Source organism: Limanda limanda, chromosome 3 (genome assembly GCF_963576545.1).
Source record: "Limanda limanda chromosome 3, fLimLim1.1, whole genome shotgun sequence".
Classification (NCBI taxonomy): Eukaryota; Metazoa; Chordata; class Actinopteri; order Pleuronectiformes; family Pleuronectidae; genus Limanda; species Limanda limanda.
In genome coordinates this window covers 17,936,878-17,951,569 of record NC_083638.1, presented here as the reverse complement: position 1 = coordinate 17,951,569, position 14,692 = coordinate 17,936,878, and the positions used below count along the sequence as shown (strand labels likewise).

The window sequence follows — 14,692 nt, the reverse complement described above, 5'->3', positions numbered from 1 at the left end:
GTAATTCCTTAGCAACAAAGGTCAGTTTAGAATGTGTAAAATATCACTTGCACAACAACTGTGCGCCTGAATTATGATGTAAACAGTGTTTGGAAATCAGAATCTGAGGCGACTTTTACGAGAGGGTAAAAGGGCATTTAGCTGAAAGGCCACTGACCAAACAATGGATCAGAGCAGTGGCCGATGCTGCAAGGTTTCCGTCCTGAATTTACCCAGAGTGAAGTAGGAAGTTGCATCTCAAGAAATGTCTCCTTGATAAGCGTAAAGGAAAACTTGTGTTTGCACATTTGTATCAACAAAGTTGTGAAGGAGAATCCCTGTTGAAACACTGTCGACTATTACTGCAAAGTCAGTAATTATTTCATACAATTGGCTGGGTTTTAAGGATATTCAATTTGTCTGATTTAAATCAATTTTCATTTGTCTGGTCTGACAGATACATGACGCTTTAAATTTCTTGCAGAATGAGATCTGGATACGTGGAAGAAAAAAATATGGTGAGGTCGCTATACTGAAATTACAATCGAGCCAAAAGCAAGATATCAAGTTGCATTTAGATTTAAAAACCATGAAGACTAGACAAAAATCAAACCATACTTTAATAATAACAACTGAAAAAACACATCAAGTTCTTCAAATTCAATTCAATCGTGTTAATGTAACCTGTTAATTTGGACGTGAATAAACTCAAGTAATTTGTGTGTGACCAATATAAGTAATTTTTTAGGTAGATTCAACAATTTTCTTTTTCAGTGTACTATTGAAGCTTTGGATTTGCTTGTCATGCAATACCTGAAACTCACCTTGAAACCTCAGTGCTCCTGCAGACCAAATACTTTATTTAAAAACATAGGGTCAGGCCCATACACTGCAACTCAACGGATATTGTGATGTAACGTAGGAAATAGAGGTGACATAATTGCACTGACACAAACATACACATAAGTCTTACCTGTGTACTGTCAGTACAACCAGCCCGGTTACAGACCCTCAGCTGGAAGCCATATCCTTGGAAAGGCCCGATCCCACCAACATCAGTGAATCTGTTTTCATCGCCACGGTAACGTTCTTTTCCATCCCGCAGTATGACATAGTGGGTGATGACACCTGGTAAAATGGAAAAAGAGGAAACATTGTAAAAAAACTTTAAAATCATTATAAATTTTTCTCAATATCTCAAAGATCTTACCGTTAACTATTGACTTCTCCTGAAGTGATTTAAACAGAAATGCATCTACATTGAATTCATAAATAAATTCTTTATTACTTGTGTAACATCCAAACACAAACACAAACACACCATTAGGCCTGGCAGGTGCTTGCCAATCCAACTGGATGATGTCATCTCTTTCACCAGGGCAACTCCAGCGGGGTGGTACCACTCCCCACGGTTTGTCCTCACTAGTTCTCACTGTCGTTGCATCACTAGAGCCTCGTCCGAAGCTGTTCCAGCCCCACACTCTGTACTCATAGGTGGTGAAGGGCTCCAGGTTAGAGTCTGTTTAGTAAAGTAAAGTAAAACAGAGGAACAGTTGTGAGCAACAAAGGAAAATCTAGCTGAATGAGATAAAAAAAAAACCACAACAACATGATAATTATATGTCAGTGAGGCTGTTGATGGTTATTTTTTTTTATAAACACTCCAAACACCATCTGATTGTGTGTGATTAAAACTGTGTCTGGAGCTGAGGATTACTGAGCATTACGGAGGATTGTATATGTGTCATGGAAGGTAGTATGGACCATGAAGGACATGAAACGTCCCTCACAGGAAAGAGGGTCCCACTCCGGGGTCTATGATCGTACACTAAATATATGCACTGTCACTGGTGTGTAGTTGTAGATATTGGCCTGTGACTAAAACAATCTGTAAGGTTGTTACAGCCATTCTGGTGAGGTATACGTACATGAGCATATATACATACAGATGCACATGCACATTTAATTTTAAGAGTGTTCGGGGACTCCTGCTGTAAATGACACCATGTTTTAACCATCAGTCTGGGACTCTTCTATTTACTACTGTGATAACTGATGCAGCAAAACACACACAGTGACACACACAGTGACACACACAGTGACACACACATGTAAATTAAGTACTTAATGTGTTTCCATGCGTACATCCTTAAAACGTGTCTGTTAAGGTCTGATTCCAAAGATTCATCAGATGTGTGTGAACAATTAATTTCACATGTGGTGGTGCTATTCGTGTATAAGATACCTCAGGTTTTCCCCCCCTAGATAAGTATAGCATGATATCATGAGTGTGTGTGTCCGTGGGAATGTCTGTGTGAATGTGTGTGTGCATGAGAAACATCTGGTGTATGGTGGGTGGCGACAGCTTTATGTGCTTCTGCCCAGATGGTGTCACAGCATCGCCTAGAAACTCTTATCCTAACTGCACCGTACCCCCCCAACACACACACACACACACACAGCAAAAGCTGCACAGAGAGAGGAACCCTTGAATAGTAAGTAAAAACATATAATTATAAATGCAAAACCACCCATGCGCACACATGACATCCACAATCACTATTAGTCTTGATTAAACAGATAAAACTACTCAGATAAATGTGCGGACAGAAATCGGATGCATGCCTACAAACACCAACACACACACACACTTCTACTCCCTTTGGGCTGATTAAGAGTAGAGAATGTTGAAATAGCATTAAAGCGCCCATCTCTAAGTTTTAATGATACACTGGTGGACAGCATAGAGATAGTTACCTTGTTACAGCTATTAATGTACACTGCAACAGCTGCGTTTGTATGTGTGTGTGTGTGTGTGTGTGTGTGTGTGTGTGAGAGGGTGTGTGGAAGGGCATCTGTCCCTAAAGCCCCTTGATTGCAACGTCTGACACATTTAGAGTAAATGCAGAATTGGTTTCTGCATTCCTATGAGTGGTGTGTTTCACAGATGGCTAAATTCTGTGTTAGTTATTGTTTATGGCAGAGAAGACTTGATAGAGCGTCGACATTTCCAGCAAGTCAAAGGTCAAGAGGCGGGGAAGCAAAGACATACTTGTCAAAGTGTTGAAACTAAAATACATCCAGAGATACACATGCAGACACACAGTATGTCGGAGTATAAACAAATTCTAGGATAAAGCCGTAATTTTACAGGACACTCACACACCCACTGATTACCTGTATAGGTGTATCTGCTGGCATCTCCGCTGTACACCTCTTCCTCATGTGACGGACACAGGCTTTCCTCATATCCCTCATTCGCAGAGTGTGTGTGACCATACGTGTGGGCCATTTTGTGTGTGTTATGGCTTCTGTTTGGATCTGTGGACAGGCCTGCGGTGAGAGTCTCATGTGTGATGTTGACGAAAGGCGAGTATACTGTGGTGGTTGAGTCTGAGTGTGTGTGCGTGGACAGGACCCATGTGCAGGCAGCCACGGATGGATCCAGGTCACAGGAGCCGCAGTAAGCTGTAGACGCTGCGGCTACGGGACACAGAGCGCCCTGCGAACACTGGTGCTGGGCAGAGGAAGAAGGGAGAGTTGGTGAGTAAGTAGAGGAAAGAAAGAGTAGTTTGAAAAATACGGGAACAAGTATACAAAACAGTCAGAGGAGCAAAAAAGTGCGGGAAATTTAACAATAGGATAAAAAAAACACCTCTTTCTCTTTAAATAGTTTCTAAAACTGCATTGCAAACACTAATTATCATAGAATTTTACATGTTGTAAGTAAAACAGTGAAAATTCTTCACTCACGCTCTGTTTCTAACACACACACACTCATGTGAACATAGCTTCATGTGTGTGATCGTGTGTACGTGGGCTGTATGAATTGCCCTTAATGACATCATTAGAACTAATGAGAGTTCCTACCCTTTGTCCCGGTGTGTGTGCGTGCCGCTGTGCGTGTATGTGTGTACGCGTGTGCTTTTCTCATGCTGACTTAGGAACACACAAACACCACATGACCCCAATTGATAAATGGAGGATGGCCAGTCCCCAACTCCTGATGTGACAACGTGTGTGAGATTCAGAGAAAAAACGAACGAGAGACAGACAGGGGAAGAGATTCCACCCTACAGACAATCACTTGGTCTTTTTGATGTACACCAGTAACTTTGTGAGGCACATATGAATTTAATTTAGCATTTATGAATATTTTTCTGTACAAATCAAATGTTTCTTATCTACTTTTGTCTACTTTGTCCTAAAAATTAAGAGAAATAGAGTAAAATACAGACTTAAGATATGCTGTTTCAAGATTGATTCTAAATGAGATGCAAATATAGGTCGTCAGTTGAGCTTGTGAAACATTAAAAACTAGAGGGCTGCTCTTGAGTTCAAATCTCCACCAACGCTGATGCCCTCTGTCGCCATGTCAAAGCAGTTTCCCATTAATTGTCTGGACTGTGGCTGCCCACCAAATTCAGATTTACTCTGAAACAGAAGAAAACATACTGCTTGCACTATCCACCATAAAGTTGTTGACGTCCATTTCACAGTCAGAACTCATAATTTCAGCTGCAGTTGTCCACATACATCAGTGGCATTGAATGCAGTTATTTCTGTGTACCTGTCACTCAGAATCTATTGCCTGTGAGAGCAACATTTGTGCACGTGCAGCCCCACTACTGCCATAGATAGAATGCTTTTGTTAGAAAAGGGTGCAGAGAAAGTCAAACAAAACTCCTGGTTTATATTCAGATTATAATTTAAATGTAACATTTCTGCTAAACTGGGACTTAAACAGCTGTTAATGCTGACATTGATCATGAAGTAAAAGCTAAAATAAATACAGCCCGTTAAACAGTCACACAACATTATATATAGAAAGGATTTCACACTCTCACACACAAACTCACCTGTATTGACAAGCCGGGTGTGGGTCGATCCGCACACATGTGTCGTTGAGGGTCATAGCCAATCCCGTTGCAGCATTCTTCTCCCTGATGTATGACCTCTGACCCACAGCACTGCAGTGTCACTGTAGCATTGCCAGCAGGGTGTATTGTGGGAAATCCATCTCTGCCCACGCAGCAGAGAGATATTGAAGAGTTTATGTAATCCTGACCACAGCAGACAAAACCTACAGACAAGAAAAATATGTAACACGTTATTGTTTTGTATGCATTTTTCCTGTTTCATCTTACTGTGGCAGGAAATGATTTGTTATGGATGATCTTTCACTCTTCACTGCTGACATTTTTTATTCTTTTCCTCATCACCTCCACTTCTCTTCATGTGCTTCTCCGCTCCGTACAGGGCATCTTTTTAACACTACTCATTATTTTATTCCGCCTCTTTCCTTGTCATCATCTTTCTGTTTTCTCCTCCTCCTCCCTTCCTCAGTCCTTTGACTTCACCTACTCTTGTTTTACACTCTTCTTCCCTCCACACTCCCGAAACATTCCGTCAACGCTGGGCTGTTTTATCGCTCCTCCGTCAAACTCCCTGTCCCTCCTCTCTTCAATCTCTAGTTTCCTATCTGTGCAGAAAGAGTATTTAAGCTGCTCTGAATATTTGCGTCCATCGTCTCTTATCAACTCTTATATACATCCTCCGCTCCTCTCCCTCTTTTCCTCCTGTGTATGCATCTACCTATACAGCAATAATATTCAGGCCATCGGAGGAGTGCACAGGCAGAGAGGAAGTGTGTTTTTCTGAGAGCTGCCATCTCTGACAGTGATAGGTGATGTCTGCCTGCCACCCCGTCACCTTCAGCAGCAAGGTGACATTTAAAATACATGCTATCTACTTCATTTCCCTGTAAATGTTCTGCAGGTGAATATCAAAATTCAAGCTGGTTTCTTTACACTCTCCATCACTTCACGTTACAGATTCACAAAACGTGTGTCCCTTTGAATTAAAAGTGACAAATTAAAAGTGTTTTGTTGCATATAGATCTGAGGGAGACTCATCCTTGGTGGAGACAATAACGTTCAGGTTTAGGGAACATGTCAGAGGCTCTTCTTCAATCAGCTAAGAAATGACAAATTTACTCTGGTAGACAAGAGTTGGACACATTCTTGTACGACTAGGACTATATTTTTACAAATGAAACTATGATTCACTCAACCACAAAGCTACTTTTGAATTAAATATCAATTTTATAGGTAACATACTTCATTTTCAACATCCAGCATTTCAAATTACTTGAATAAATAAAAAGAAAGTGTTTCATTATTCTATCTGCTCTTTGTTTTTTGTTCATTGTTGCCCTACACTGCAGTGATACCCACCCACATACTTTAGTACTAATAACTAGATGAACTGGTTTTTGCTTGCTTTACATAAATCATGTTCATCCTTAGATACGTTTATATTAAGAACATTGTTTCCAGACTAGTATAACATGACATTGTTGATTTAAAAATAATTTAATAAAAGCTGCTCAGTGTATTTTTGGGTGAAATGTGAACTGTCACTATAATTGACAAGCTATTCCTGATGAATCCCATTCACAAGAAGATGAAGTCATTGTGACCTTGACCTTCAATCTAATTCCAAATGAACGTTTGTACCGTCTTCTGAGATATTTACTTCTCAAGGCAAACAATGTGCTTGTGAGGTCACAGCGACTTTGACCTTTGACCACCAAAATCTAATCAGTTTATCCTCGAGTACTCTTGTACCAAATTTGAAGAAATTCACTCACAGCATTCTTGAGATATCATGTTCACAAGAACGGGACAGATGGACGGACAAAATGTGAACATAATGCCCCGATCCTAGGCAGTGTGGGAGAATTTATATGTTTAAGAAGGCATAAGCATTGTTTCACAGCTGTGATGTGCCTAGTTTATTCATAAAGCTGCATCAGACGGTTTAAAAGTTATTTTATATATATCAAAAACAAAAGTGACACAAAAAATGTCCACATCTGAGTGTAAATCTATTTTCTATCAAACTACGAGTAAAGAGATGAAAGTCAACACTTCCTGCAAGACTTTGCTTCATAGCCTTCCTGTGTGATGATACAAATGTTAGATCACAAACAGGTTCACACTGGTCTTCGTGTGTGTGTTGGATAATAGTTACTTTAACTTTCAGCAGCTCTGACGTAGGAGCAACAAAACTAACAACTGCTGAAAATAGTGGGTGAACATAATGAGTTGTTTCCGGCGGCCCTAATTATAAACAGTGGAACCGATCTTGTTGGTATGACGTCAGCACAGCTCAGTTGAGGGAGAGGACTGTCTTGCTTTGGGCTTGCAATGGATAAGAGCTATGACATCGTCCTGCTATGACTCTGTGATACTGAGTCAGCAACCACCTGCTGTGAGGGTGCATTGCAAATACAAATGAGCTCGGCATAGCATGGTTAAAATACCACAACTGTAACGACAGAAGACGAACAAATCACTTTTCTAATGAGAGAGAGGAACAGTTCAAGATTTTCTCCTTGAATAAAAAAAAAATAAAAAACAAAAAAACGTCTTGGGATTGTTTAGTTTGCAGTTAAAATAATCGAACTTTCATGAGGCATTTAGAAAATGTATCCTAACGGTTGATGACACGCTGATCTGTGGCACTATCTACCCCCAGCTGTGGTGCCCATTTTATTTGACAGCAGACATTACACTAAGTCATTGCTTTGTATCACGGCCCCGGCCTTTAATGGGGCAGCAGCTAGTTGTGGAGTGATAAATAACTTATTGTTTAACGCCCTAATCAGCATTCACTCTCTGAGCACCAGAAACGATGTTAATTTAAGCAATCATTTCACTTAAAGGCCAAAAGTGGAGAACGGCACATATTTTCTAGTATGCTGCGGCAGTGCATTATATCCTCACCGCATCCATCACAGGCACAATGTGACAGGGAAATGCATGTGTATGTGTGTGTGATTGTGTGACATAAAGGCAGTCTGACGGCTAGTAACTCACTTAGCAGCGGCAGCTGTTGCAGAGCGGGGGCTTGGTGGCCAATTCCCCCAGCGCCTTACTTCAGCTTCAATGACGCGCAAATAAACAGCTCAACACTTTTTCAAAATAGCTTCTTTCCACTTATCCTCGTCCTCTCGGCATCTTCACCTCTACACTCCTCCCTTCCATCCAGACACCAGGCCGTCCACAACTCACAGTTTTCACTCATTTGTCTCCCCCGCGTCTCATCTCCAGCAGCCCAACTGTCTTCTTCTGTCTCATATATCATCGCTGTGTTCAAACACAGCGCTCTGTGATTCTCTGATACTTATTTCTGCCTCTAGGAAATGCCAGTTTTTCTACCTGTAACCTGAAGTTCAGGAATTACGACCCACCTCCTGTTCACCCTTACTCTGCTTTCACTCATCTTAACAAGAGAAGTTCCAATACCAGGGCTGGAAATGCCTCTCATACCGTCAAAACCAGCAGGTCAGGCATCAGCAAGTATGCAAATTTATGTACCGATCAGGTACCACATTTTTACAGTACATTCATTTGAAGAAGTGATTTCTAGTAGTGTAGTGTTAGCCAGACCTAGATAAAATGTGTACGGAAAGTCTTCAGTTTCAATAGCTGGCACTAGTGTGGCCAATTGCAGCGTTAGAACGAAACAATGATAGCAATCATCACTTCCATACAGAGTTAGTAACATGCAGCTGTTCAAATGTTGTATAAGTAGCTATTTCTTTAAATGCACTCGTATCGGATCAGTACTGGTTATTGGCAGGTCCAGGTATCAGAATCAGTATTGGGAAGGAGAAATGGGATCGGAACATCTCTCCTGATTATTTCCCCCCTGTATGCCTTACTTCTATATCAAATATCTCCTCATCTACATCTTTTCGTCAGTCTTTAGCCACATCTAGGTAACTCCTCTTCAACCTTCTCGTACTTCCTCCATTTCGGTCCTCAAATTTCTCTTTTGACCATGTAACTGCTTCTTCCTCTTCTCTCCTCATCATCTTTATGTCCTGATTCCACCTCCATCTTATCCTCTATTCCCTTCACTATACCTCCATCTCTCTCCACACACTCCATTGCTTGTTTACTGTTCTGCAGCTAAACTTCCCTATTGTATTATCACATATTCAGCAGAAAGCCATTCCCTATCTTTTGTGCACGTTGCATGTGTATGGGTGTGCGTGACATTGGTTTCACAATAGTGTTAATGTTTTGGAGCACACATCTCCTGTTTCCTCTTCCTGCTGTGCGTGTTTGTGTAATACGTATGTATGAGCGTGTATCTGTTGACAACATTTTATCACACACCTCTTGTTTTCTCTCGTGCATCGCAGAATGCTTCAGCCCTAATCTTCAGATTTATGTTGGATTTGCATACATTCGTTAATAACATCGGGAGCAGCGCGTCAACACAAGGTGCTTAAACAATGTGAATTATTATTAGGGTTTCAGTCATTCCACTTAATGATAAGTCAATATTTAGCCCTGCCAATGAACTACTGATAAAAATGTGTGTTGTGGATTAGGGTTATCCGAGCTCTCTAGGAGACCAAAACCCCTCCACAACTTTAAACAAACCAAACACTTTTAAACACCTGAATATATTACAAGGGGTTTGGCACAAAGTGCACAGCAAGTGTGCACATACAATGTTTGCATGCATGCATACCTCTATGTGCACGCTCACGCGCACCCGCACGCACACACACACACACACAGACTGGTGGAACACATCTGCATGCTTTGACACAGAGAGGAACAATCATACTCTTTAGGGAGTCTTAGCTTAACACGCAAACACACACAAATATCAACACACAACTAAACTAGCTTCACTTCTTCTTTTGTGAATGTATGTGTGTACTTTGTGCTCTGGAGGGGCCAGACTATATGTCATGTTGAGAAATGAAATCAGAGTGGATTGACTTTCTCACACAGAGCAGTGTCCCCCTGTGGACACACACAAGGATGTTGGGGCAGCAAACGCACACAAATACACACACCTCTCGTCTTTCTGGTGTCTTTGTTTATTTTGTTTTAAATCTCAACAAAATTACCAGCTGGGCGTATGTGATATTGTGTACATTTGTGTGTATGTGCATCTTTGCCTGTATGTGTCTCGAGAGTTTGTTTAAGTGTGTGTGCTGAGCTTAGGTAAATGCTTTGGTGGCACTTATATTTTCATCACTCTACAGGGATTCAGTAAAGAGTGAGACACAGCAGGCAGCTGTTAGAGAGTGTTTAAAGTGTCTCAGAGAGAACAACAGAGCGACAAGAGAGAGAGAGAGAGAGAGAGAGAGAGAGAGAAAGAGAGAAAGAGAGAGATAGAGAGAGAGAGAGAGAGAGAGAGAGAGAGAGAGAGAGAGAGAGAGAGAGAGAGAGAGAGAGAGAGAGACTGGGTTGAAGGGCCACAGAGATCTGCGCCATTAGTTTAGGATGGATAAAACATATGACCCTTTCTGTCAATTACAGATTTAACATTTTATGATGGGGAAATAAACACTACTATGTTTGAGATTGACTTTGTCGTGTTATCATCACTATGACCACTGACATAACTGTGATTGGAAGAGTTAGTGGGTTAAGCTGGGCCCAGACCACTGGGCTTTTGAAATCCTGACTGATGTTAAAATCAGATTCTGTCACGTAAATAAGGAAAATCTTCTGTATAATTTTAAACATTCCCACACCATAAGATTGTAAAATAATGGCACATCACACACTTCTGGATATTATCAGGGTTATTGCTCCATTGTTTTCCACAGGTTCTACAGAATAAACAACTGTTATGTTTAAGCGAAACAACTTGAGTCATGTTGGTTGAGGCAACACATGACAGAGGTCATAGTTTCTGTTGGTCTAACTCTTCCTTGTGGATGCAGATGAAATGGATTTGTTTTCGGCACTAAGTGAAAAGGTGCAAGCAGACCAACTGTGAGTCAGCAGTGTTTGACCTGTTACCTACGTAGGTGCTTGTTACCATCTTAATATGCCCTTAATGTTGTGTTTATGTTGGTCAAAAGTGTTATCACTTTCCATTAGATCAAGATATCAATACATCCAACCACACATCATTTTTAGACTAACACGCCCACCGGTGCATAAATGGGAGCAAATGCTTTTGCTATTTGAACTGTCACAACCTGGCTGTTACTTCTATTAGAAAGTGGGAGACGCACCAGTTTAAAAGCTCAAAAAGCAATATTTATTCAACAAAAGATACTGCTACATAAATACCCATAATGATGGGATGTCAATGTCAGTGGTATCAGTGGTGTTAGGTGTGCATGATGGCATTGGAAAGGCAAAAGTCATCTGCGTTGTGGTTTATGCTGCTTTGCATTAGGTGTAAGATAGAGACCTAGGTGTTTGTCTCCTTGTGCCTGAGAGTTTAATTTACTCGACGGCTCTTACCTGTTAGTTAAGTCTTTTAATGTTAATTTTTATTGGATTAACAATATGTAACAACATCAGGATAACACAAAGGCAAATCAAATGGGCCCACACACACACACACACACACACACACACAGCAGTTTGTCCTCAGCTCTGTGCTCCTGACAGCCTCTCGTTTTATTCATGCCAGTCATTAAAGTAAACCTAATAGAAAAGCCATCATCATAAATACATTAACAGAGAGAGAAATGTCTTCCTGTGTTCAGAGAGCACTCAATCTTCTAAAGCAGCCAGACGCTGCTGTTTGGAATGCACTACTGTTGGCCATTTGCTACCCATCATTGATGAGGGGCTTTTGGCAATGATTAACACACACACACACACACACACACACACACACACACACACACACACACACACACACACACACACACACACACACACACACACACACACACACACACACACAGAGAAATAAGAGAGAAATACAAACTCAGAAAATACTGAGAATCTTATGGCAGAACAATGGAAGGACATGCAAAGGATGTGTGACTCTACACGAGGAAACATTCAGATACATATACCGACGCAGAGACAGAAAGTGAAGCATGCAAGTTGAAGTAATAAACCATGCACATTTGCACACACTTACACACACACAAACGCATCCACTCTCACAACTCCGCCAGGCTCGGAGTGAGCTAGCTTAACTACTGGGATAATTTCCCTCCAGCAAATGGTCACTGTGCCCTTGAAAAAACATATTTGATTATTACTTTTTCCTCCCCCTCCTCTTTTTTTCTTTTAGCATCATCACAGCCATTTTCATCACGCGCTCTGATGATGGCACGGCAAGGCGCGTTAAGATAACACCCCGGCACCGCCAGGCTTTTAACACTTAAACGGTGAAAAGGGATATTCAGATTTGTCCTTGAACGTTTGGATGGGGCCTGCTGGGCTGGGACAGAGGGAGGGAGTACGGGAAGGAGTTAAAGGAACGCACAAATTGTTTAAGATTCACTCACTTTGAGAAAAAGTGAGGCGGGGAGGGTGTTTATGGTAGCACCCACAGTGAGTGATGGGATAGGCAGGGTTGAAGGGCAGATGGAAGAGTTAAAAAACTGCACACTATAAAGAACAAGTGTGAAAGGGAAATGATTAGTGGAGCGCACACAGCGAGGCAGGGGACTCAGGGAGAGTCAGGGAGCAACGGGAGGCCAAAGACACCACGCACGTTCCTTTAAACACCATCTAATCTCACCTAAATCTTAGCTAAATATCTTACATACAACCTCAGAGAGGCAAAAAAGGAGGAGCAAATGAAGAGCTTAAAAGTTGGTCTTGAACCTACAACACAGGAGGAAATGCCGCAAAAAATGGAGGCACTTTTGTCCAAAAACAAACAGTATTTAATCTACTTGAAAGTGAAATGAAAGCTGTTTAAACAGACTGGTGGATTTGGAAGCGAGGGATTTAGCACAGAGACTTTGTGTTATTGTATAACAACTCTGGATGCTGAGGAAAAGGATTATAGAGCATCTCAATAATACCCCAAAGACTAAAACTGGCCAGAGTTATGCTGACCAGTACAGAAGGCAACAAGTGTCACTGGCCCAGGTAGGTTTGTATAAAGTCACATTTAGCCAGTAACTTGTTTCGACTTTCTTCAAATCTACACCGGCCATATCACAAAAGCAGCCTGTCAGCAGCAGCTGTGACCCAATCTGTTAAGCCACAGTAACACAGTGCACTTTAAAGCTGTGTGACAAGTCCCACCATTAATACACAATTGACATGGTTAGGTTTGTTGTTAGGTTTGCAGTTTGAAATAACTTGAGACCTTAAAAGAGGCTTTGTGTCACAGTAATGTGTGTAAAGCACAAGAGAGGCACAAATAGCTCTACTGCTCCCATTTCTCAGATATAAACTGAAACTGTTGACTGAGAACGACGACTGAGGAACCAGTTTTACTGAGGCAAAGGATTTGAGAACATGAGTCAACACATTTCCGTTGGAGAAGAAACTGCATGGCTGACTATACTGGTGCAGTATTTTTTAACCCCAAGGAGGACAGATTTCCATGAAGCTTGGTGAAAGGATGGGACACAGGTCCGGGAAAAACAGTCAATTTTTTGATTAGATCTATACATGAGATTTTTAAACATTTTATCCCAGGGATTAATTCATGGATCTTGATTGTTGAAAACGAGGCACTTTCAGGGAACTGATATCTATGAGTGTATAAAAAGTGGTGCAGTTTGATTGAATTTCAGGGGCCTCGGCTCTCTAACCCCTCTCTAACCCTAATCTAGTTTTATATGAAATTAAATCACAAATCCTACTTATAGAAGCTTTAAATACAAAGTTAAATACACCCCAACTGAAACAGAAAATAACAGTTGACGTAAGCAGAACAGTGGACTTCTGAAAGTATAAAGAAAAACTGTGCAGTCTCCTATTACAGAGCGACACTTACAAGAAGAAAGGAGACAGAAAGGTCAAGTCAAGTAATATACTTTATATTGCAGAGTGCTGATTTCTTTGGGACAGGTTGGGTGAGATCACTTCCCTGACCCTGATTCTATTTCACCTGATCTACACTGGATGGTTTCCTGTTTCAAATCAAATAGTCCAGTCTGGAACACACACTCAAGTGTGTGTGAGTGTGTGCTCCTGCAACTGTAGGCTGCATATTTTTGGGTGAGCGTGCATGTACAAACTGTTCTGTGTGTCTTTACGTGCATGTTTCCTTTTGACTGTGTGCGGTTGTTTTTGTGTTTGTGCGTGGATGATTGTGTGTATATCCACGTGTGCACATGAGAATGCGAGCCAGTACGTGTATCTGTTGCCAGACGGCTGTCTCCTGGCATTGCTGTTCCCCTGCAGTGTGTGTGTATGGTTGTTGACAGTGTGGACGGTAATGTGTGATAGATCGCACTTCAGGGACCCCATAATCACATCAGCCTAACCTAGTCTATCAGCTGGGCACAATGGGATACCCTTCACTCCTCCTTTAATCTGCTCCATCTAGCTCTTCACCACTCGTCTCCTCTCCTGCTTCCTCTTACTTTCTTTCTTGTTCTCGTTTTTTTCCTGTCTACTTAATCTAAAGAGAATTTTACTTTTCTTTCTTCTATTATTTTCTTCACATTTAAACTGTCATTCTTTATTTTTTGCTTCATCAATTTGATTTCATTTTGCATTTTCTCTCACAGTCAAACTGGTCAAAGTTTGTAATGGCATCAAGCTTAATTGGTACCCTGTACTTATTTATTAGTTTTTGTGTATTTATTTTGAAGTCATCACTATTATTTAATTTTTAAATTGACTTGTATTGAATCTATATTCCTCTTTGAATAACATTTTAGTTCTCTCTCTCTTTTCTCTTTCTTTATCTCCTTTCTTTCACTAATCTAAAGTCACTCACTATATCA

The 14,692-nt window shown here is 41.0% G+C and overlaps 1 protein-coding gene across 1 annotated transcript in view; it reads right to left on the bottom strand.

The window, feature by feature from the left end:
• ush2a (Usher syndrome 2A (autosomal recessive, mild)) overlaps nt 1-14,692 on the bottom strand; it is a 192,888-nt gene that overhangs the window by 49,306 nt on the left and 128,890 nt on the right. The window contains exons 61-64 of the mRNA XM_061068445.1: nt 4,839-5,062; nt 3,157-3,496; nt 1,301-1,498; nt 953-1,107 (exon numbers count right to left, since the gene is read on the bottom strand). Coding sequence (XP_060924428.1) covers nt 953-1,107; nt 1,301-1,498; nt 3,157-3,496; nt 4,839-5,062 — 917 coding nt within the window. The remainder of the gene's footprint in view (nt 1-952; nt 1,108-1,300; nt 1,499-3,156; nt 3,497-4,838; nt 5,063-14,692) is intronic.